Source organism: Struthio camelus, chromosome 1 (genome assembly GCF_040807025.1).
Source record: "Struthio camelus isolate bStrCam1 chromosome 1, bStrCam1.hap1, whole genome shotgun sequence".
Classification (NCBI taxonomy): Eukaryota; Metazoa; Chordata; class Aves; order Struthioniformes; family Struthionidae; genus Struthio; species Struthio camelus.
Genome location: NC_090942.1, coordinates 143,401,310 through 143,427,886, shown reverse-complemented (window position 1 = coordinate 143,427,886; position 26,577 = coordinate 143,401,310). Strand labels below are relative to the sequence as shown.

Below are 26,577 nucleotides of genomic sequence, written 5' to 3'. Positions count from 1 at the left end.
AACAAAAAATAACCCTCATCCTTACGGATTCTTCTCTTCTATATAATGAGGAAAGAAAAATACAGTTTTCCATTGTCACTGAACAGAGAAACACATGAGTAGGATTATCATTCTCCAGTTAATAATCCATAAACTAAGGCAAGTCCCATGATATTGCAAAGAAGAGACAAGGCCTCTCAATATTCTTACATTTCTAAATTTTTGTTAAGTGTACATAAAAAACTCTATTCTATCCCATATCTCAGACAAAAGTTTTAGTCCATGCTTTTATTATAATTCTTTCTGCCTCATCTGAAGTTTGACAGACAATCCAGAGTGAAAAACACAGCTATGTGCTGCCATTTTTAACAGTTGAGGGATCGTCCAAGGCATTTCATATCAAATACTTTTACTTGTTTTGTGCTATTTATAACATTGATTACAACTTTTCATTAACAGTGCTTATTTCTAAATATTGTAGCTAAAATATTTGCACGTCTATCTGAGTTGATTTCATATGGAAATCTATTAAAGAATGATTTAGACTAGACTACTTCTAAAGGTTAAAACTGGATAAAAAAAATCTTCAATGATCTTTAAAAGATAAGATCTTTCTGTCTTTGCAATTATTTTTTTTTAAGTTTTCAATTTTTAGACCAAAGAGTTGCTATAACAGTCTAAGGATCGTTGACTAGAAGTAGCCTCTGGAGTATCCTAGGGGGGAAGCCTGATTCTCATTGGTGTTGCTGTACAATTTCATGATATGCTGCAGAATAAAAAGTACAATGAGATAGGAGAGAGATTCTAAAAACCTATATTTTCTCTAAAATGTCTTTGCATCTTCTGGACTTCCCTATATTTAAGGCCAGAACTTGGTCTCAATTACTTTAATATTGTATAATGGATCTGTTTAGCACACTTGTACGTGGCATACACCCTACACATAGGACCAGCACAATACTAAGGACCCAGCTCATTTTACAGCTCTCTATTTTTTTGTGATTTAAGGATCAGCTTGTGGAAGGAAAGCTTCTCTGCATTTTTAGACTTTAGACTCCAATATGAAGATCTCCAGCCAATGGTAGCTTTCCTGGAAAACACAAACTTTTCTACCTAACACAGTCCCAACTCTACTCCTATCTTGCCAAAGTGATTTTTAAAAAGTACAAATATAACATAGAACTAACTTGCCTTTTTTCATTCTGTGATTCTGTGATATGTTTACCCAAGATTTTTTTAAAAATAGCTATTTAACTGAAGTAAAAGTAAAGAATTAAGTTATTCTAGTCCCTGAAATGACTCCGTATTATTTACAATTGCTGGCAAATTCCCTTTTCCTTCTTCTCCAGCATAGGGCTGGTGACTGTGGCTCTGAAGCCTCCTGACTCGATCCCTTGTCAGTTCCCATGAGAAGGGGAGTCTGGGATGCTCCCATAGTGGCAACTCTGCTCCTTCCGATCTGCAGTCAACGAACTCGGGACACAATCTTCATTGCTTTCATTTTTCTCAGGGTTTGGTGAGGGAACTATAATGCTCTGGCTGCCATTCACCACAATGCAAGAGGTTAACCAGAGCCAAAAAGACAGTGCTAACAGACATAGGACAGAATTCACATAATGAGTATATTAAAACAACTGAGAATAAAGTCGAGCTCATTATCTGTGATGGAATTCTATTTCTGTTAACTACTTTAAAATACAGTACAGTGTGCTTAAAGATATCATATCAAATAGTTTTTCAGTAAACCAATATAAGATACTTCCACCAAAAAACTTACTGGGACTTGCTGCTATGGAAATTTTTCAGATCTTTGCTACAGTAGATTTTCTAAGAAGTATTTTATTTTCTTGGACCTACATAAATTGTGATTATTTAACGGTTACTCTATATTAGTCAATAGTGTTTAAATTCAATATCAAATATTATTTGGTATATTGCAAGAATAATGTGATAGATGACATTTGGGTTTCTAAACAAAATAAGCACTATATCTTTTAGAAGCACTAGTAAAATAAGCTTTGCTTTAGAGGACAAACAACATTTAACTTTCTGTTCATCTCTCCTGTAAATTCTTTTGGTATTCATCTGCATTCTAAGGGAGAGGAGATCTATTTCTCTCCTGGAGTTCAAGGAAGTATTAGATTGAGTATGAACACTGAGATGCTTAAATTGTCTGTAAAGTCAGTGATCTTAAAAATTAAGACAATTACTTCTCCACATTTTGAAATCATTGCAACTTATCACATCTTTGCTACTTACACTTTCTTTTGCGTTGGAAAAAGATTTGAAAATTCCAGAATACATAGCTACATTTCTGTCTCATTTGCTATTTTCTTTCTTACCCCATCAGTAATCTTCCTTCTCTTTTTTTTAGCTGGGATCACATATTTGCTATATGTCCAGCTCCAGAAGACTTTGTAGTGGTGCACTGGGATATCAGGCTCTTCCAGAAGATCCCAAGTAATCACTACATTCACACTTCCATCATTGTTTGCACTGATATTGACAATTCTGATATTAGATGGGGCTGGTGGAGCAGATGGATCTGGAATTTAAAACAAATCAACAAAAAGATGCTAAGGTAAAGATCATCTTCAGTAAAGATCATCTTCATCTTATGTATTTACCAGTCATACACTAGCTGGATTAAACATACTCAATACACTTAAGAAAATTTATGCAAAAATTTCCCATAAGTGATATTGCTTCTTGCAAATTCTAGAAATCTAAGCTCTTCTAAAACAAAAATTATGCATTTACATTTAGAAGTGTGATTATTCTGTGAATGTTTTTGGTATCTGCAGAAACATTACAAAGTTTTATCAGACTCTTAGTTTTACTTTTGGCATTCACTGCTTTCTATCTATGATATTGTGTGTAAAAAGGTCATGTGCTATATGTGGCCTTATATATCATTTCTGATTCAAACAGTAGGAACTTTGAATATTTTGTTCGGTGTTGCCAGAGATTCTCCGATAGTAAAACCGTGTGTTTCTACATGTTATTGCTTTCTTCAAAATTCTTGTCTTGGTATCCACAGTCCACAGACAGGACTTCACACTGTCCAGAAATTAAGTCAGAATAGTGAAGTAAGTCACAGGGATAACTGTTTTTTTTTTTTTTTATAATAATAAGACAGACTTCTATCAGATAAATAATATACCGTTACATCTTGTCAATTTTTATTCTAAAGAAGCGTTTAATACCTATGGTGGTGGATACTGAATATACCGATATTGAAATATTATTCCTCCAATTGTCCTCCAATTGTCCATTTTTTGACATGGGAGTGCTCCAAGATGCTCCGAATCTTAAGTCTATGCTCCAAAGCTTTGAAGTTTAAGAGTCTTAAGAGTCCATCCAAATGCCTCCCTATCTTCCCTCTGGTAAAAACAATTAACCTCTTTAGAGCTTCAGTTTAGAAATCTCTGAACAAAAAGTGACTAAGAGCTTCTCCTCTATATTTTTAAAAGCTATCCCAAATGGCTCCATACAGTATTTGCTGTATAGTGTCCTACCCATGGTAAGGAATATTTAGGCCATGGTTTTGGACTGAGCACTCCACTGGACAGAATGATACCTGATACTCAAAAGATTCCAATACTGAACCTTTGTCCTTCTTGTGGACCTAGCATTTATGCTCTGAGTCATGTGAATTCATGGGAATTTTGCCAAGGAGCTTTTGAAAGTCAAATCTGCTTTTAAGTAAACCTTAGTTTTTATTAGGATTCTCAATCTAATCTTCGAATTATAATAATAGATGTTATTATCAAGAGTGAAGGTGGCTATATATTTATTTCACAATTTATTGAAACAAGTAGACTTCAAAAAGCTTATATTTTTAAATGCCTGTGATAGTCAAACATATAGTGGGAAAAATATAATAAAACTTCAAAAAAAATGTTTAAGTAAATAGTATGATTCAAAGAAAATTACATTTAGAAGTTTATCAGGTAGAGCAAAGGAAATTCATAGCAACGAAGGCATAGAATCACAGAATCACAGAATCGTTTAGGTTGGAAGGGACCTCTGGAGATCATCTAGTCCAACCTCCCTGCTCAAGCAGGGTCCTCTAGAGCACATTGCCCAGGATCACATCCAGACGGGTTTTGAATATCTGCAGCGAAGGAGACTCCACTACCTCTCTGGGCAACCTGTTCCAGTGCTCAGGCACCCTCACAGTGAAGAAGTTTTTCCTCAGGTTCAGATGGATCTTCCTGTGGTTCAGTTTCTGCCCATTGCCTCTTGTCCTGTTGCTGGGCACCACGGAGAAGAGGCTGGCCTCATCCTCTTGACACTCCCCCTTCAGATACTTGTACACGTTGATGAGATCCCCTCTCAATCTTCTCTTCTCCAGGCTCAACAGGCCCAGCTCTCTCAGCCTTTCTTCAGAGGAGAGATGCTCCAGTCCCCTCATCATCTTGGTAGCCCTCCGCTGGACTCTGTCCCATAGTGCCATGTCTCTCTTGTCCTGGGGAGTCCAGAACTGGACACAGGACTCCAGGTGAGGCCTCCCCAGGGCTGAGGAGAGGGGCAGGAGCACCTCCCTCCACCTGCTGGCAACACTCCGCCTAATGCACCCCAGGAGACCACTGGCCTCCTTGGCCACAAGGGCACACTGCTGGCTCATGTTTAACTTGTTGTCCACCAGCACTCCCAGGTCCTTCTCTGTTATGCATGTTATGAAGCTGTGGCTAACAAAAAGAATGTAATTTAAAATAATCATTTTCATATAATTTTTTAGCCGAATAAGCCACCACTTACTGCCAGAAATAAAACTGGAGGTCTGCAAAGGGAACACCAGGCATTCATTTACTGCATGGTTCACCTGAATCTTTTCCTAATTGTAAATGAGCTGTTAAATGAACTTTCCAGGCATACTAAATTCATTAGATAATCCCTATGACAAATGGTCTCATTGAAAAATTCCATCACTTAGGCCATACAAACTGACACATTCACAATTAATAAGACAGCACTTCCTTTTTAAAGACCAACAGATGTGAAATAATGGCTTATTCCTGTTATTTAGCAGGAGTCTTAGTTAAATAACAATGGATGCTCCTGTTTCTTCACACATGCCAGCTTAGTTAAATAGCAATAGATGCTCCTTTTTCCTCACATGCCATTTAACCAAACTTTTGGCCATAAAAGTTACAGAGCATGCTTGAGTTCATGAATTCTGGAAATTCAACTTACTTTTCATAGTAATGAGAATTCCTTATTTCTTTTTACTTGCTCATTTTTTTGGCCATCTTGCAGAACAGTTTCTTTTCTTGTTTTGGCTTTGGAAAAGCACCGTTCTTACACTTATTTTCTTACTTGTGAAATACCCAAAACTCTATGTTAAACATATTGAAAGGTATTTTCATTGGAGGGGGTAAATATGAGACATATTTCCATAATTCATTATAGACTAATGACTTGGATATTCGTCTAATGCAACGTATCGTCTGTTTCTATTACTTAGCAAAATAAGTGTAGACATTAAATGACATTTAAATGCAATAAATATAATCAGAATCACAATTCAGAAGACTGAATTATCTTTTCATGTTTCAGAACAATGTCTTATGACAATAAAACATTTATACCCTGAAGCGCAACATGATCGTATTACCTGTAGGTGAATTATTCAGATTATCTCCCAGAAGTACTATACGACATGTATTATGTATATATAACATTTGGATCAGAATTAAAGAGTTTCATAGAATCCGTCTACAGAAATGGTCAGATATACAAGCTATGTGCAAAAAGCAATTCTAACTGTAAAATGCATTTGTGTTCATTCTGCATCTAAAAAAGCTTTTAAGTTCTTAAAATTTCTAAAAGTTAAATGAAATAGCTCCTCTGGGCAAAGTATGTTATATGTTTAAAAATATTTTAAATTTCTATTCACCAGCTTCTCATAGGTCTAAAAGCAAATGACCAAATATCTTTTCTTCCAAAATCCTTTTTCAAGTGAGATAAACCTTCTCTTTCTGGCCCCACATGAATGCAAGATAATATGTATTTTTCCCTGTATAAAGTTGACCAGAATTGAGCTTTTACATGACTTCTCAGCAGCACAGGAATTTCTTTCAGGTAACTCCAAACCTCCTCATTTTTCCCAGTGACATAAATAGAAACAAAAACAGTAAGGGAGAAGAACTATGTGCATGCTGAAGGCAATAGATAATTTCTTCTGACTTCTATAGCTCCAGGGTTTTACCCTGTACTTTTTATAATTATACAGGATAAGAAAAACATCACTATATCAGTAGCATTTCTTCTGTGTTCACTAGAAGCAGACAGTCCATGCAGCATACAGTATGCTCATCAACATTTAAAAGAAAAATGACCCATCTTTCTCCTTTGCCATGGGAGAATGTAAAATTCATCAGTAACTATCAGTTAAGGGAACAAAGAACATCCTCTTAGAGAGAATATACATGTGAAACAATACAGCATCAGCAATAGCAGAAATGTTTTCCTAACTGCCTCTTTTCTTCTCTCTTTTGAAAGCTTAATAAATGTCATCCACAAAAGTGCCTTTGAACAGGAGGAAGAGTGGTGGAGGGAGTAGCAGAAGGCAAAAAGAAAGGAATTCTGCAGCTAACAGACATGAGAAGAGGAGACATTTGAAAGCGGCGTATTTTCTAGAAGGGCTTTTTAAAAAACTAGTAGACTAAAGCCGGAGAAGATAATGATCTAAAAGTAAGTAAGATGGCCAAAGGTGAATAAAAAATAATTTATCTCACAGTTTTGATTATAATCATAAAACTGGATGATTATGGGATACAGTAGTAAAATACTGCCTGGAATTTGGGTGTATTACCTGAAATATCAGGCCACTTAGTCAGTATTTTACATCAGCTGAGGATTTGCTCCATATTGTTTAAAGTATTGAAATATTACTATTTAATTTGTTCATCTTTATCTACATATTTCTATGATGCTCATCGCTATTACAACTGACAGAACTATTATTTTTGTGAGCCACAGAAAAAGAGATATTCTGGTTGTCTTTAATTTGAAAAGATTTAATTTCACCAGTAAAAGAAATGAATGAGAAGAAAGAGCAGCAAGGCAAGATACTGTGATCTCTGAACAGATAGATAGATAAAAAAAAAAAAAAGATATGACACTAAACTCATCCTTAAATACAAACACAGAATTCACATAATTGACAACAGCCTTAACAACATGTTCTTCTGTAATGTGTGTCTGCTGGTTAGCAGATAATAGATGTTTTTTCTGAAATTTTTTAAGGCTTTAATATTGCATTATTGAATGAAAAAGTCATGCTTCTACAAGGTGCTCTGTTATGATTATGTCTATGCAAACAGTAAAAGCAGAACACAACTTATTTGCTGAAATACTTCAAAGCCGAAAATAACTGGCACCGGATACTGAACCTCTACATACATAAGATGTTTGTTAACCTGACTATAAAGCTAAACTGTCACTCTGCTGACTATAAAGCTAACAGCCATTCTGCTGTTACTCTTCATGTATCTGTGATACCTTTGACTGTCCACATGTGTAATTCGGATACATGAACATTACTGGAATGGAAACTGCTGCCAGTTTCTCAAATTGAAAGTTCTGAAATTTTATATACATAAATTATCTGAATGTTAAATTAAATCCTTTGGTTTACAGAGAGGCTGATGCTAGTTGCAGCTGTTCTTTTGCAGTTTATACTACAGTTCAAGTAAAATAAAAGTGAACACATATACTAGAAATTGGCACAGACAGTTGTCCTCAAAACTGAAAAATATTCTAGTCTCAGCAGCCTGACAAGTAAATCACTTCTCACTGCTAGGAACGATAGCTTCATTAGGTCAAAGCTGAGCTGCTGTTCCAGTACATGGAGCAAGTACTGCATTTGTCTGCATTGTATCTGCCTTGAGTACACCCAAAGGACTTAAATTCTTGTCTTGCTGGCTACTCAGCCATCATAAGCAAAACTCTGTGTCCACTCCACAAAAGGGAGGATTCCTTCCTGCTAATAAAAGACAAAAAAAAAAAAAAATCCTCAGATCATCACTGTTTCAAAATGCACAATCTCATGCTCATATTTTTAAATATAGATAGACATTTTATATTTTACAAAGTTCTTCATCATTCACTAAGATCCCGAAGTGCTTTGCAACCTTAACAAAACGGTATGGGCAAGTTATACACAAGAATCACATCATATACTTCTCAAATGCATCCATGTTGGCTTTTAAGCGTAGCAACTGTAATGAACACAAGAAATGATTTGAAATATATGTTATAGAAGGAAATAAGGACATTGGAACCTGGAATTCCCATTCTGAGCTGTAAAAGTGACAGCAAGATTGACTCTAATTTAACCCCTCCTCCTCCCTCCCTTTTTTTTAAAAAAAAAAAAACAGAGCTTTTTTTTTTTTTCTTACTTAAAATGGATCACCCATTGCTATCTGTTAAACATTGTACTTTACAACTCTAAAAATTTGCTGAAGCTGCACTACAGACAAGTTTCCAGCTACTACACAGCTCCAAGGCATAAGCAGAAGGACTGGCTTTGCCCGATGGAAATGGCACACATAAACCAGCTGTGCAACAGTATAAAAAAATCATTGGCCCCAAAGGAGCAACAGAAAGAATTTTATTGCTAGGAGTGGGTGTCTGTTCTGGTTTTACTAACACTCAGTAATGTATGCATGAAATCACATCCAGCATGGTACTTATGTGCCGTGAAAACAACATTGTCTGCTTCCTTTGGCTTGACAATTTATACTCTGTATGCTAGCGACTGCCTTCATGTTGAAGGCAAAAGCCTTTAGCCAAGGTAGAAGGATCTGATGGTTTGGGCTCCTTGTGTTGATCTTACAGCCTTATTTTGCCTGGGCAAATGGCACAGTATCTAACAAACAGATGTGCAAAATACTATATTACATGGATATGCTTAATGTTGATTCCTCTAGTTAGCTGCAGATTCTGTAACTGAGAGTTTACTCTCATCTTATACTAAACAAAGCTAGAGAAAATAGCCTTAAAACTCTCACCCAAATGCAGTCAATTACAAGTTGTTTTACTAGTGCTGAGCAGCTTCTGACCTGCTGAGTTAGGCTATCCAGAGCCTATCTATGAGAAAGGCACAGACAGCTTTTCTTTCAAGGGGAACTCTGTGATGGATTGCAGGAACAGTTCTCTTCTCTTTCCAGGGCAAAATGAAGCAGCTTGGAGAGAACTAATCAACATACGAAAAGAAAAATATTTGTACATTTTAGGAACAGAAATATTCTGCCAGGTATTTTGTTAGTTTTCTTGCTCTTACTGCAAATTGTTGCTGCTCACTCAATGGATGACAAAAAGGAAAGCAAATATAATAAAGAAAATAAATAAAGAAAAAATAATAAAGAAAAGTAAAGTGGAAATGAAGGTTAAAATATCAAAAAATTATTGATCAATTTTAGCTGACAGTATCAATTCGAAAATTCATGGGCAGAGTCCTACATTTATGAAATAACCATTCTCCTAGGCACAGTAGTTTCTTCATCTTCCAGCCACTCTGATACAAGAAGATAGGCATAGTCTAATCTGTGCATGTTGTCATTTTGGGATGGTGTTTTGGTAAAGTGAAAGACCACTTCGTTCTTTGTGAAGGGCCATACCAGACAGGCACATGCAAACCCTTCATTTATTTTTTAAAAAGAAATAAACTGCATGAATAAACGGTTTATCCCTGCAGAACTTCTGAATATTTCATAAATTATCTCAGCTGTGTCACCCTGATTATTTATTATTTTCATATTAATGCCACAAATGAACATATGAGCCAAAACAGCTAATAAACTTTCACTTCAAATGTTCACAGTACAGAAGTATCAACAGCTGCAATAGATAAAAACTCAGAACAAGGAGATGAAGAATGGTGTAGATTCATTACAGCTGGAATGTTCTTTTGTCTTGTTTTTGTCTTTTTTTGTAACACTGTGCAATAAAACTGATTTGGATAACAAGGAGTTTAATTTAGCACCAAAAAAGTTAATGTTAAGTTACACACCTCAGAACACGTAACACTTTTGAATAAAACAATCTTATTTTGCTGTCTCTTCTTAGAAATCATATTTTTGCATTTGCAAAAGAAACAAAATATTATGAACAGCATAGTGGTAACCAGACAAAAAGTCTCTTTAAAATAATTATGGTACCAATGTTTTTGAATGTCCTTATTAACAGCTTAAAATGTTTAGTGACAGAGACTCTGTGGTGCCATACTCCTCCCTAGATTCAGATCATATATCATGTTTGTCTTCCTTCAAAAAAATGAAAACAACTATTGCTATTCATTATAACTTAAGAGCAACTGGTGAAAGTTCAGCATCTTGTGCGAGAAGCTGTCTTAGAAATTGCTGTCATGTTCCCTGATCAAAGCCTTTCTTCTTGAAGAAAACTTCTGTTAAGTCTGACAAATATAATAATCTTCTCTTGGTCTTGGCTCAATGAGAGGAATTAAAACAGTACAAGATCTAATGTGAATTTCTGTCCACACTTCACACAAACGTACCACAGATGGTCAGCAACCTTCCAAAGGTGGTGTGCCAAAGTCTTTTTTCCTTTTCCACTCTAGAGGTTAAATGCGCCTGTAGGAGCTCAGCAGGAGCCAGTAGATACTGGCACTCAAAAAACTACACACAGCTGATCAGCTGAGCAGCAGTTTCTTGCCTCTCTGCCAGGCAGGGGCCACCACTTCCTACAGAGCTCCAAAGGAGTAGTTAAATGTCTGTATGACACTATAACTGTCACCGCTATAAGTGCCTACTCAGGGACATCGAGACTAAGAGATACTTAAAGCGTTTCAGTATCGTTCCTCACAGTCACCACCTAGCAGCATCTTTATTTGAGCTACGTAACAATTCTACGCATTTTGTTTTGCATGCGTGATGCATTTATAACTGCCATTGACAACAACAAAGCCTCTGAAATAGTCAAATGATTTGCCAAACTAAGATGATTCTGTCTATGAAGCTGATAGCTAATGGAGCTCCTTGCTGTTTGCTTGGCAACTCACAATTCTTTGTCAAGGGCCTCAGTTTAGATTTCAAAATTGCTATCGTGAGGGTCATAGTAACCTTCTGGGCGATGCTTGTTATGTACTTTCTGCCTCTATCAAGATCTCTGTTATTTTGGAATGTTCTCTAAGAGCATGCAGAAGTGCTGTCAGCTCCTGCTGTCCTTGTCACGGAGTCCTAAAAGCACTCTCCACCTACAAAACAGCTAGGAGCAGCACTCAAGGAGAACAGGTGCTTCGAGAAATAGCTGCAGAGACCACAGAAAAAAAAAAAGAGGACTCTGGTACCTAACATGTAATCACTTCAAACCCATAAGCTCCTGAAACACAAATCACTGCCAGTTGGGAGACTATTCTGAAGAAGTCTCCCTATACGCTCACCCTGCTATTATACTGTTCTCGGGACACCCACTTTTGGCTAGGGTCAGACACTTGGCTATAAAGACCTTCAGTATGACCTAACATGGATGTTCCTACATTCATTAACAGTGTAGGCATTTTGAAGCATATGCTCCTGTGGCCAGCCTGAAAATTCTGCCCGAAAATGTCAAGCTTAAGCCAAAACCTCAGCGTTATCATGATATACTTTTACGTAATTGCAATTTTACTAGTTCCAAGCAGAATAGTTGGAAACTCTTTAGAAACTCAGAAAACCAGCTGAAGTATATTCAGAGCTTAGAGGAAAGTCAGTATCACGTTCAGCAACACAGTGCTATACCTACTACAGTGCAACTCATGAAAAAAAAAAAAAAGCAGAGAGAAAGTTACTGCTGCTGCTGAGCACTTATAGTAAGCTCAACACAGCCTGAAGGAACTATATTTTTGATGTGACTGAAACAGCATGCTACTTAAGTACAGTAAATTCTTAAAATAATACTTGTTTAATACCTTAAAAGGTTTGTGGTAACAGTAATAATAGGATAACTATGTCAATGAACAGACAAAAATGCACAAACGTGGTTGCAGCACCAAAAAATACCCATCTCAACATATACTTATTCAGTAAGCAATTAAACCACACCAGCAGAAGCACTTGTACGCCTGTATAACTGCATCTACAGGAAGATTTTTTTTCTAGGACTGAATACGACCAAGCAACAAGCTACAAACTAGCATGTCAACCCAGCGTGACAACTGCCTACACTACAAGAAAACTCTGCAGAAAGAGAAGAGAAAGCATTCCTGAAAGTGTGCATTATAAAAGTATAAAGATTCGGTCAGTGCTCAGACAAGGAGAAATCTATTTATCAGAAACTTTGCCCACACTAGTGAAGTAAACAGTGCTAGGTCTCATTCTTTGGCAATAAAGTCAACTAGCCAGCATGGTCGGGCTATGCCCATATCAGTAACTCTCTAACACAGGGTGACCACACGCAGACTGTTGTGAACGATTCTTGGTCTATGCTAACTCCTACACTGTGCCTGAGAGTCATCTGGGAAAACTGTAGTTAGCTTGCCTCGAAGGTGCATCAGAGACAATTTCAACCACTTCACAGGAGCAGTGATCCACTTTCAGTTCCCATCCCTGCCTCGAGTACTATTTACTAGTATAAACACCATTTACAAAGTTATTTTAGCATCAGAACACATCCCTTGTAAAACTAATAACAGCAACCAAAATTTCTACGATACTTTTTGGATTCTCTGACATGCCTTTCCAATGAACAGAAACATGCTACTTAACACTTATACCCTTTTTATCACTAAGCCCTTACGATCAATGCTAGCAAGGGGAAAGTATGCTAGTAAAGACAGTCCACAGTCCTAGCAAAACAATGTCGCTACAATTATTTAAATACAGGCAACACAATGTTCCAATAATCTCTGCTGAGCATACGGAAAGAACATACTTCTCACAATGAAAAAGAAAAATAAAAGAAACCTCTTGAATAACTTATGTTGAAAGCCCAGTTCTTACATGTTGGATGATCGGAGCCATGTTGTCAGAACCTCAATTCTGATACCAACAGGGCTGAAAAGGTTTAAAAGGAGACCCATTCACGGAGACCCTTTACTGATAAAAGAACAATGATGTCTTCAACCTTTAATTTGTGTGCTGATTTCAAGTAAATCTCACACCATTTCTAAACCTGATAGCAAAATTACCAAAAAAAAAAAAAAAACCCCACCTGATAAAAGCCTTCTGCCCCCAAAATAAGCAGATCAGGCTGCATTCCACATGAGCGACCTAAAGGTGTGCACCTGCCAGTGGCAATGAACACTAACCTTTCGAGGAGCGGAAGTGCTTGCTGGGTGCCGTGAAGCCTCTTGTCCCATGCACGTTCACAGCTGCTACCCGGAACTGGTACCACCTGCTTGCCCTGATGTCCGACAGCTGAACCCGCTCATCTGTAGTCTGGTGGGGAAAATGTCACACTTATTCTTTGGGTCTGACCTGTTTAGTTGTGCTATCTCCTATGTTCAGTCAGCTTGAGAGGCAGAGGACACATTTCTTTAAATATGCAGAAACATATTAAGTGTAGGCAAGCTGTATGTCACTACCTTGCCCTATTCTAAGTGTCAATCTGAACCACAACACATTTACAGCTGTGAATAAAATCATGTAACCAGCAAATTTTATAGTGCATTGCACGTCTCCTTCGGGTTTAAGTTGGAAAAGCAACCTTTACAAAACTACTGAGGTGTTAAATTCACAAAATTACTTTTGCAGATATCACAACCTTTACCACTGTACAGTGCCTATCAGATCAAGTGCTGTGCCAAGTAAGAGGACTCATTTCTCCTGGTCCTGAGAAAGGAGAGTTAGGGCTCCAAACAGGCTTCACAAAATCCAGCACTGTGAGAAGCTACCTCTTCTGGTTCATAAGAAACAGTAACCGTCAGGTAGTGAATGTGAGTCCTCTTCAGATCTTCGGTACCTATGTCAAAATGACACTCACAGCTTTAACTCTTTTCTACAGCAGTCTTTTCTGAAATCATAGGAGATGTCTTCTGCTCTAGCAACACTCGCTCAGACTGCTACTGTCTTGAGTTTCGTTTCCAGCTTTCTTGGTGAGTGCCTTAACCACAGAAATATGGAATAAGGATAGATGCACTCCGAACCCTTTCAGCAGGAGGTACTTTAAGCTCTCTCGTTCTCAGCCCTGCTTTCCTCTGCCATTTTTCCCCTTTAATCTTCTATATATAGCTCTCTTCTGCACTGTTTCTAATTTTTTTCTAAGGTACGAACAACAGGATTGAACACAGCCTTCTGGTAGCAACTGAAGCACTGCCAAATACGTAGAGTAGTATCAAGAATCAGTTTTTGTACAACTCATTAGAAACTCATTCATTTGTTGCTGATTTTATATTTACAATTACCTCTCAATTATCCAGTTTTCAAATTATTTTAGCTGTCATGTTGACTGTGTTTTAATTTAATTCTTTAATCAAAATAGCACATGAACCCAAATTGAATGTCTTGTGTATGTCTAAATATATTATACAATCAACACTGATCATCATTACTGACCAAACATGCAAACTCTTTAAAAAATTGGTGACATTAATTTATTTTAACAAGCTCTGTTTTCCCTAACTTCAATCACCTTCCCTATATTGGATTCAATATTACTTGCAGTGATGCCAAGTACTTGCCAAAGAAGGCATAGCATAATTTCTGCTCACTGCTCTGTTTCCAATTTCTACAAGAAAGTAATAGTGGCTGACCAAACCCAGACAGGCAGAACTTCAGGGAGGTGTTTCAGCTATTCAGCAGTAGTATTTTTAGAGCACTGACCACTGAAATTTGTAGATGTTAACCTGTACTTAAGCTCTTCATTTGGTGACATGCAAAATATAGGGAAACTAAGATATCTCATGTATGTGCCTATGTAAAAGAGAGCTTTTCACAACTGTACTATAGACCGCTCTCTTACTGATACTTGGTGCAGAGTTTGAGGCCCCATGTATTGCTGCTACTCATATTTTTCCCCATTGAGATTCCCACATTTGTCTTTTTAGCTTAAGCTGGGTTTTTGAAAAGGTTTTTGAAGCTGGCTTCCAATCCTGTTACACATGCGATTTGTATTAACATACTATAATAAGGGAGTCCTCAGACAAAATCTGAGGCCAAAATCTGGCCAACATGTCCATCTTCAGCATCATCCAAAGTTCAATGAAGCCAAGGGCAAGTCCCCATGAATTTACATTAGGGTACAACTTCATACAATGACTGAGCACAGGGCAGCATGTAATCATTATGTGAGACTTGAGAATATATTAGCAAATTCACTCATGTTAAAGCTTCATGCAATGGAAAATAGCAAGTTTTTTTGAAAATTAAATCCTTTAAAATATAGTTCTTCAAAACTATAGCCCCATTTCCTCTTGGACAACTAATAAAAATGAGATTTTCGGATGACGGATCCCTGACAAAATGTCATGATTTTTTTTGTAAGAAGAAGATGAAAACAAGAACCTTGCATAATTATACTAAATATAGGCATACAGAAATTCATATCCTTGCCTGCAGCCTTCTTGATCACTATCTGCTCTACACACACACTCTAGCTAAAGTTGCAAGAGTAATGAAAGAGCCAGCACCATCTTCCCTGTACTGTGATAACCCAGGAGTTCTCAGCTGAATGACTGAGATTTTTGCAGTTCTCATACACCTGTGTCCTGGAGCATATGAGTAAAATTCTCCATTATGTAGAATAAGGAAAGCCCATAGCACGTGCACATAGTTCCTTTAGTCAAACTGGATATCCATCATTGTGGCTGATATTACAATATAAACTTTAATGTGCCCAGCCATACACAACAGATTTGACTACCTGGCTGGAATATCTAAAACTACTATAGCAGCACACTCCTTTACAGAGACAGAAATTCTTATTTACCAGCTCCCCTCAAGGGTGTCCAGCCTGTACGGTGTACATAGGTGTACACACTTCACAAAGACAATCAGGCACCCTGAAGCTTGCTCTGAACTGACATCTCCAATGGGGTCCATCACACAATCACACAGGCCTCTCTTGTGATGCAGAAGGGACAGGGAAGTTCTCAGAAAGATGTCAGCTGGAGTAGGCTTCTCCTGCCATAGTGATTAATTCAGCCTCTTCTGCCTGCATGTGACAGACCCTCAGGAAAGACAGCTGTCAGGATTCTTATTCTTGTATGGGAACACATTTCTAGAAAACGCTCTCCTGCAGACACACTGCGAGAAGGTAAAGATCTATATATGCTCTCTATATAGTGTAGTCTATATACTGTGAAGTACATGCTTCCAGAAATGTGCACGAGCTCTATTCCTGCGATAAGAAAAGAGCAGCAGTGCGCTCCCCTTGTAGTCTGGATCATCCAACTAGAATAGCTGTACATCTGCAGTCTAGTACGTGTACATGGCACAATAACTGTGAAGAGAAATTCAGATTTGGTTTATTTATTCTACTTGGCATTCTAGCAGCCGTGGCAGGAAGTTGTTTGGTGAATATGGAGAAGATAGAGATTGAAAACCTGCACCTCGGCTGACAGATAATAAATAAGTCACCGCAACTTGATCAGGTTTGAACGTGCATACTTTTCCTTGGACTTGCAAAAGTTGGGTTTCACGTCTGGCTCTGCTACCAACTACTTTTTCTGGGCAAGACTGTAACATAGTGACAGACTCCTGTAGTACCACCTTACAGCTTTGAGTGCTCAGTTTCACAAGCCAAACATTATTTCAAGATAGCTTATTTCTACACAATCTGAATTGAGAATGAAAACGGATCGTCACAGAATCTAAACTCCTTCCCGTATTTTGTGGATGGTTCTATTTTCTCTATCTTACTTTTTTTCCTAGCTGTAATGACATTTTGCAGGTCTTTTCAAAATCAACATTTTGCTTTTCTTGTCAGCAGGGATGAGGGTGAAACAGTTAAGATAAACGACTGGAACTCTGCCATCCAGGTGGACTGTCAGCATGTTAAAAAACAGATTGAAACTGAGAAGGAACTAAGTGAAAATTTATGCTCTGTTGGCTGCTTCTCATTAAGAAACATTTGCTCATGAATCTTACATTTTCAGCCTGAATTGCACTAAGTGATAAGAGTATGACATCATGGGCTTTTCTAAATTTGAAGGACAATATCTGAAAAAGCTACTTCACAAACAGTAAAGGTCGTAGTGTTTTTATTTTCCTTGTATTGTATTTAAAATTAAATGGCCTTTTCACCAATTATATTTCTTACCATTTTGATAAGAGCCAACCCATGCCTTGGAAACTAAATATGAGTCCCACTGACTTCAAAAGGCTTATGTCTCTCAAGTGCTTCCTTTAATAGATTTTGGTATCTAATTCTACATTTTTGAAGAGCTTCATGGCTTTTAGAGAGCCTTTCTTTGGAATTCCCATCTTAATACGGCTCCTAAGTATGTGATTACAAGAGAGTACCACTCACTAGGCTTATATAAATCAAGCACCCAGCTAGATCTAAACATGTTTACCTATAGTGAAACAGCAACAACAATTAGCTCATTTTGAAAATATAAACTTCTGAATATTCTTCTTTATTTTGGGGGAGAGGAAAGAAATAAGTAATTACTTCTTTGCTGATATACTCACACTAACAGCTTTTTCTAACATTGTCATTTCCTATAATGTCAAAAGCATTTGATATTTCTATACAAAAACATTGAAGTGAAAATATTGAAGTTCATTTCTCCTAAATAAATCTTGAAAAAAGCTCACGGAACAGTGGAATAAGGCCTGGGAGATCTGCATTCTATTTGTGGCTGTGTCTTTACTTATAGAGAGGCCTTGGAAAGAGATCCTCCGTATATCATATGATCTAACGCTTCTCTGACCTGAAGAGGACCTTCAGATCATTGTCTGGAAGCTAATGACCCTTACCATTTTACAAAGAACTGACCTGTGCCACAGTTTGCCAGTTAGTAGCATCATCCTCACTAGGATGGATTCCTTGATTCCACCTCCTCTGAACAACATAGATCACAGGCTCAATGGAAATATTGAATTTTGAAGACCACTTCACCTCCAGGTCTCCAGACTGAAGTTCTATGAATTTTAACTCTTTCCGCGGTTTCAGTGGAACACCTGCAATAGGAACATACAGACAAAAATATCTGAACAATTTACAGAACAAAATGAAGCCATATATAGGTGGAGCTGTAAAAAAGAAAATGCTTGGTCAGCCAGAAGCAAAGAAGGGGGAAGTGGGTGGGATGATGAGAATGGAAGTTTCGGAAGTGCTCACAGTTGAGTGCTCATCTCTGTCAATAATAAAACTGTTATTAAAAAAAAATCTTCAATACGGTTCCCTTATTTCACTTAAAAATTGAAGGAATACGTAAGGATCTGAAAGTTCTAAGCTAAAACTGATCTCACAGAAAATAGTTTCCAAACATGCTTTGATACAGTGGAGTCCCTTTGATCCCAAGCAAGATCACCTATATCTGTGTCATTCAGATTTTCATCTAATTTATGCTTATATATATATATGCTTAAATATATCCAATGATGGGAATTGCACAGCATCACTTAGTAACCTGTTCCACTGCTTCCCTCTCCTTACCACTAAAAAGCTTCCCCTATTGCCTAGCTCAATCTCCCTTGCTGCATCTTGAACTTAGTATCTATCCACTATGGTCACAGATCATGGAAAACTTATTTCCTTCATCTCTGGAGCAGCCTCTTCTATATTGAAGACTGCTATCATGTCTCTCAGTGTTTTCTTCTACAGTTTAGTAACTTCAGTGCAGTCCATTTTCCTTTTAAATCAGGGTCTCTGAATATTTTTGGAACTCTCCTGTGGAAACTTTCCAGTTACTCCACTACCCTTCTCCAGGATCATGCCTAAAACTGGACAAAGACTTCAACGGAGCTCTTTTGTGTTGACTACAACAGCAGAATCATTTTGCATAAGTTACAGGATTCTGATATAATGGAAGTATGCTGTTTGCCTTCTCCACAGCAGTATGACTTTACTGATTCACATGCATCTATGTTGTATGATCTGTCTCTGTCCATCTCCATGCTTCCCTGAAGATCCAGGAAAGGTAATTCCAAGTCATCTTCAGTTATATCAAACACGTATTTCAGGGACAAAAGCGTCTTTCTAAAAGTTAATAGAAATTCCTCAGGGCAGCACTGAAGGACAGTTATTTCCTGTTGTTTCTACTCCTAATAACATCATCTTTTAAAAAACATTTATAGTATATTGAAGGAAAGACCGATTCATTAAATTTGGCATCTTCTGACTAAATCAGCAAACCAAATGTTAGATACGTTGCTCTAGGTAGACTTTAGGAACTTAAATATTTAAGTGCGCAGTATTTTGTCACTTTAGGATATGCCATACATAAAACTGCTATGCTGACATATAAATCTTTCTATCAGGTTATCCTATGCATTTTAAGTAAGTGTTTTGTCATTTCAAAAAGGCTCTTTTTGAAAGCCTTTCAAAAGCCTTTGGCTCTCATAAGCCAAACTGCATGCACTGGTGTCATAAATTGTAATTTAAAGGCTAGTCTGTCACAGATGACTGTAGTAACAAAATATTCTTAGGTCAACAAACTGCATTCACAGTTTAAGAGGTTTTCTCCTAAATCTAGTTATATAATTAGCTACAAGTAAATAAAAATCAATATTGTAGCTGTTGAACAAATCTAAAATCAACCTGAGGAAAATGCAGCGCTTAAATCTTGTTACCACACCAGTTTAAACCCTGGATATCATTCAACACCCAGCAGTCTCAGTCTAATATAACGAGCATCACAGATGATGTCAGTTCAAATTTCTACATTTGAAAATCCTTCTTTAATTATGATGTACAATAATCCTACAATCTGCGTGTTAAGAAAACTTCCATCTGCTTTGCGTTAGGAGCAGTTGGATTCACTTGATTGCAAGTAATTCAGCCTCTCTGGTGTTATGTAATTGTGTACAGATGGATCTCGGCAGCAACTAGAGCATAGCACAAGTGCATTTTAGAATACTTTTATAGAGCCAGCATCACCAATTTCATATCCAGATGTGCACATCCAATCACTCTTCAACGTGCTTTTCATTATGTAAATGGTCAGCCCTTTCATCATAGTTAACAAATTAGTCCTCTGAAGTCAGCAGTGCTTAAATGAAGAATTCAAATCACAGATTGTTCTGTGTTGTGCAATACCAGAGCCTAGACAAAATGTTTCAAAATGTGTCTTTCAAGTGACACATCCACCTCTGTGCCATGAAAAATAAATACATGCTGGCTCATCATAAGAACATTTACCTCAAATGTAGGTACCAACCCCAGAAATTCAAGAAGCTTCCATGGAAGGGTTTCAGACAGTTCAGACAGAAAAGTGTATTGACATGGCATCAATATGATTATAAATACAGCCTGTTTAAAGACTCAGAGATGCACACGTTTAAAACTGTATGCATTTTTTTAGTACAAAACCTACATTTTTTTAAGCATTAAAAAAAAAAAAAGGCTTTAATCTGTGGATGACCATTCTGGCTCTAGCTATCCCATTATGACATTATCACACCATTATACCCTCTAAGTGCCATAACCTTCTCTTTACCTTAACTTATCCCTTGCCCAGATCTGCTTTATGGATTGCTCTCCAACCTGTTTCAGATAAAATGAGTTCGGCTAGTTTAGACAGTATGAACCCTAAAGCTTTGTTAAAAAGGGGTTCTGGAAATCGCACACAAGTAGGAGTATTATCACATCTGAGCTTTCACTACCTTCTGAAGAGGAAAGCAGTGATGAGTAACTTCTTCAGCTGTTACCAGTTGAATGTGGATAAAGATATATGTCCAAGTCCTTACGTGGGGATATACACATCATGATCGTGAACATGATCAACCATTTTTCATCACTTTCTCCTCCTCCCTTTTTGTTCTGATTTTTAAATTGTTTTATTTCTAAGCAGAGATACTGCCTCCATTTCTATTCATAAAGTACCAAATTTACTTTAGGTACTTACCGTTATTTCTAAAATCGTTATGTCAGGTTATTTCCCTCTGAGAAAAAAAGCCAGTGAGGTAGGCCATGTGGAAAGGACAGTCACTTGCCCAAGCAAAGTCCTTTACAACTTGAGACAAAGTAAAGCAGATGGATGAGGCAGATGACAAGAGTAGGAGAGAATAATCCATACCTCCAGCAAAGGGAAAAATGTGAAGACTATGTAGCTGATTAGTAATACTCCTTGACAAAAGGAGGTGATATGAAAAAATAAAAAGACATGGACAGTTTGAAGATTATATCAAGTGCAAGTCAAGAAGCAATTAAGATAAGCACAGTTAATCCAACATTTTCTATATGCAACTGTGGTGCAAGTATACTCATATTAATATGCTTTCAGGATTGGGCTTTAATACCCACTAGTAGAGGATATATTCAGTTAAATCAGATGGGTATTCTATATCTGCTGATGTAACTTTAACCTCCAGAGCCTGATCAGCAGTGAAACTATAGCAATTTACGTGGACTCTTAGATTCAATCTGAGTCCATTTTCTAGCTGTGAGCGCTGTCAAAATCATAAGAATAAGTACAAGACTTATTCACTAGATCTTAAGCCATGCTTGCCGAGTTTGCTCTTCCTTAGCGACAGGAAGGTCATTTACCCTTGTAGGAAACGAAAAGCAAGCCTGCTCAGCCTTCGTTCGTCCCTTGTTGCAGAAGGACGGGTTGAGGAGGCTAATTAGCTGAATTCATCAGCTGAGAAGGCCATATTCATTCTGCCCTTCCTCTGTAACACATACATGCTTTTACAAGCAAGCACCTCCTGGATATAGGTGACAAGATGATAAGATATTAGAGCAGAAGGTTAGTCCTATTACTATATAATTAGTCTGAACAAATAATAGATTTTTCCATATGCAGTTATACAGTGTACTATATCCTGCATACATTTACCCCTCCGCAAATATAGCTCATCTTTTTTTTTTTAACCTTTCTCCAGATGTTACATTTGCTGGAATGCCCTGAAGAATCTTGTTTCATAACTGTGGTATGGAGCCTGACCACATAAATAATTACGCATGCAATAAGAATGCTGAATGTATTACTCTGGTCATTTTTCATAAGAGGAGGATAGAAATAACTAAATAATCCATTTTAATAATGTTCATTTTAATAGGTGGGGTGGATGATAATGTACAAATTCCTTACAGTTTTAAAGGGACTCGTCTGAAGCCCCCTGGAACCAAGGGAACTTCCCTTCTATATTGGGAATATGGATCACAGGATTGCCTGCTCTTCAAACTATTTTATGAGTAGTATCTTCACCAGTGTAAAGTTTACTCAACCTTTATGACTTCTAGATCAAATTTTCTCCATTTATGTAAGTAATTAAGACAGTGTTTTCTGATGGCCAATCCTGCACACTCAAACCCAGCATTCAAAAGTCAAAGTAGATTATTTTTGACATACGTTGTCATCACCAGGGGCATTCAAAAAATTGCATCAACATTTCAGTTAAAGGAATGAACTTAAAAAAAATCACCAATGTCTTCTTCACATATTTTACTTCCAGTTTCAAAATAGACCAGATATTTACTGATATCAAAGGTATACTTACACAAAGTCATGATGGCCTGCTCTCCTTCATCTGCTATTAGCAGGTTTATACCCTGGGTTAAGGGCAATACTTCTGACCTTACTCAAACATATTCATCCTCAGTGGTTTTAAGGCTGCAAACACCTCGAGCTCCACAGATGGAAGTAAGTCTGAACTCAGACCTAAGCCTGAAGCTTAGTTCAGAGTTCTGCTGATTAGGCTCTCCAAAAAGAGCCTATGCTATCAGAAGTGTAACTGATTAGTATGTATTTTTTATCACTAAAGTAAGGAGAATTGATTTTTAACAAAATATTCCAGTTCCACGGAATGAGAAAATGCCTTTTATATATGGTCATTATTCCATGTTAGAAGCACATTTTCAGAATATTTCCATGTACAACGTTGTTTTAAATGGTAACAAATTAAAATCTGGAGTTTGTCGAAGCACAAATCATTCCTTAAGCTACAAAGCCTTGCTGATGGATGGCAAGGAAAGCCATTTTTTACAGAATCTCAGGATTTAAATCAAAGCAAATAAAAACTTTTGAGTAAGTCATGATGCTTTGGATTTCAAATAATGAAGTAATATATATATGGATATTAGCATTTTTCACTATTTTGTTCTTAGGTCATTAAACACACCAGTTCCAAATACATTGCATTTGTCTGTTGTGTTACTGGATTATCTCACACATCCTGTTTCGCAGTCTCACCTACTTGGCTCATAATCATAAAGGTTATCTGTGATTAATAGGATATGCACTATTTGTCTTCAAATATTTTCCTGTTGCACTTATTTCTCTCATCTGCATCAAATTAAGTGGGATTTCACCTAAACTGGCAAGTTTGTTCTTCTTAAGATGATTCATAACAGCCACATCTTTATGTTCCACAGATTTCCAGACATGGGCTGCACAAGGGAAAAAACAAATTTCAGAAACTCAGGCTTCATTTTTCTTTGTCTTTCTATCCTTCTTTCAGTGTTCAGATAGATCCTCAAAATCGTCTTAGTCTCCCTATCCATACAAAATTCTACAAAATGAAAGGCCTGGTTTTCTAGGAGGCTTTATTATGGTCTGAAATTATTAGCCCAGTATGAGTACCTAGAAATAATCTCTACCTTTGTACAGATTTTTTGGAACTTGGCACGTATGTCCACATCCATTGGAACAGCATTTCTTCACTCCAGAACATTCACTATCAGCTTCACAGCTTTCAACACAGGCAGCTGCAAAACCACTGGCCTTCTCAGGTGCTGGGCAGTCCCCTTGCTTCACAGACAGGATGTACTTAAGGAATTCACAGCTAGTTAGGCATTCATAATTCTTCTTGGGGAAAAGAGGCTAAAGGGAAAAACAAAACAATTGTACAAAGTTTTCAGCAGGAAAAAAAGAAAAAATGTTGTACATTTTCCAAGACCTCCTAAAACAAAATTCAGATTTTCAGCTTTTGCAAGAGTGTCCCTGAAGATTTATTCTTTAAGTCATTTCTAAAAGAGCATTCCAAGCATAGAATGATGAATTCCCACAAGCAAGACCACCATCTTTTAAGGAATAAGGTTGTTTATATTTGCCAGCTTTCTCTTGGGTTTTCTTCACATTGCCTGGCTACAAAGTTGCTCAATAACAGATTAAAAACATTCACAGCACAAAGGGGAAACAATGGTCAGACAGTCTTTTCTTTGGACTGCCCCACATTCCTCTCTTTGTATCTCATGACACTTTACCCACAATATCTGATGTAATGCCACTCTAGATAAATAAGCTAAATCTTGCCTCATTATACTGTTCAAAACGAGTAGACAGGATTTAGCAGTATCTTTATGTTCTTGCCAATGTATTTTGTAACTGTAAAACTCTTTATGGAACTGGAACCAAATTTCTGATAAAACGATCGGTGGAAAATGCAGACTAAAATAAGAACTAAATATGTTGATTCAAGATCAAAATAAATGCTACCTCTTTGAGAAATCAGGTCGTAGAGTCACTTCTTTAAAGCACAGACATTTTATAGCATAGGTGTACTACTCAAAGATGCACAATGTTCATTTAAAGCTATATCAAAAAATAATAGCATCTAGGGCACTGGGGAAAACAGTGTGTGTGACAGAGGGATTTCATCTCTTCTTGGCTGGTATTTTGTTTACATTGGTGCAGAAAAGGCAAAAGTGAGTCCCTCAAAGTTATTGGTGGAACTTTGGGTAGGTAACCCATGCAACTGGGATTATCTATAACTTTTCTTTCTATCTTAGAGGAATCAAAACCTTTCCTCTCTGAAGAATCTGATTTATAGATTTCTAAGCCTACACAGGAATTATAACCCACCTCCATCTAACTAGTCCTACAGCTTCTACAACTTCACTGCTTTCTTCCATACTCAAATGTGAATTTATAGTATTCTCATATTTTGGCAAAATGAAAGAGACTGTTGACCTCTTTCACGAGTAATGAGGCCCAAATGGGTCATTGAGTATATGCCAGTTTATGCTCCAAAGTCAATACGGTCCAGGAATGTGGAGGTGCCACAAAGTTACCTCTGTCACTTTTTCCTTCAACAGTCCAAAATTTTTCTATCAGACTCTTAAGGATGCAGTTGGGTGAAACAGTCTAAAGGTTAGTGCCACCAAAATAGGCAGTCCTGGTTCCTTTCCTACTGATCCCATTATCCCCAGATGTGCACACCCACTGTTCCCCCTGGAACTGGCCCTTATCTGATCCCACAGTTGGCCAAACTAGCAAGAAACTAACTCTATGGAAAAAATGTAATCAGCTAAACTTCAGTAACAGCAAATAGTCAGATGAGCAACGGTGCTGGTCCTAGGGAGAAGATGAGAATGAGCCACAGAAGGCATTTGGGGGGAGGGGGGGCACTTGACCCCCATTTTAAGCAGTAGGTAGCTGTGAGCCAGGCTTAGCTAAGTAACAAAACCATATCCTGCAGTGTTAACATACCATGTACAGGATCTCTTGCATAAACGAAATGAAAACCTGTGCCTCTTTCATTTGGTAGCAGAAGTGGAACCACAGTTTTCTTCTGCATGTTGGTCAAAGGTAGTCTCCTTTTTCCTCTTTACCTGTAAGGCTCCTTTAACAGACTGATTCAGTAGATAAGAAATTACTTCCAAAGTGGGGACCCTGAGAAATTTGAAGCTAAATTGCTGCTTCCAAGCTTCGTAGTAAGTGCAAAAAAAAAAATTTGAAAACTCTCAAAAGAAAAGACTCTGGTTTAATTCAGTCAAACAACGTCCGTAGGGCATAGATGAGTTTAAGAGAAAGGAGAATGGCCCCTTGCTTGCTTGCATACGCGTATGTGTGTGTACATGCTTTTGTGCGTGTGTGTGTGTGTGTGTGTGTGTGTGTGTGTGTGTGTGTGTGTGTGTTTGTGTGTGTGTGTGTGTGGCTAATTTCAAATCCTAAAACATCACAAATTTGCAGCTACTTAATTAAAAACTTTATAGCTCCCTGAGGCACAATACATCCTCAAGGCTTCTCTTCCTCACCCTATTTCACAGCTCATTTTTCAGTTAGCTGCTAAACGTGCTGCTCTTCGTTACTGGCCTTTGAAGTTCTAAATTTAGCTTCAACCACAAAACACTAATCAGAGAGGGATGCTCACTGTTTTTAACTACAACAGAACAGCGTTCTACAAATGTTTTCTTTTTAAAATAAATTTATACATATTTACACCCATATCTGGAAACATACAGCCAGAGTGAAAAGTGATACATGAGGGTGACATAAATTAGAAGCACTTAAACTACTTTATTATACTACCATAGAGTTCTGTATATGAGGAAGTAGCAGTTGATTATGGTTAAAGAAATCTTACAATAATTGGTTTTCATATGAATATTTTACTTGTTACACTAACAAAATTAAATAGATTAGTTATGCAGGAATCCCTCTTTACATATAGTTATTTGGATATAAAGAAGACTTTTTAGTTGAAACTATACCTTTTCTTAAACATGTTTATGATATTTAAAATAGAGTAAACAAAGTACATGTTCTTATACCAGAAAGAGAATGTCCACAGTGATGAGGGAGAAGTTAAATCAGTGTAT

General features: G+C 37.2%; 1 protein-coding gene across 1 annotated transcript in view; it reads right to left on the bottom strand.

Moving 5' to 3' along the window:
* Positions 1-26,577, bottom strand: part of ANOS1 (anosmin 1) — a 137,440-nt gene that overhangs the window by 32,662 nt on the left and 78,201 nt on the right. The window contains exons 4-7 of the mRNA XM_068921409.1: positions 23,635-23,857; positions 17,866-18,050; positions 13,235-13,364; positions 2,322-2,524 (exon numbers count right to left, since the gene is read on the bottom strand). Of these exons, the coding sequence (XP_068777510.1) occupies positions 2,322-2,524; positions 13,235-13,364; positions 17,866-18,050; positions 23,635-23,857 (741 nt within the window). The remainder of the gene's footprint in view (positions 1-2,321; positions 2,525-13,234; positions 13,365-17,865; positions 18,051-23,634; positions 23,858-26,577) is intronic.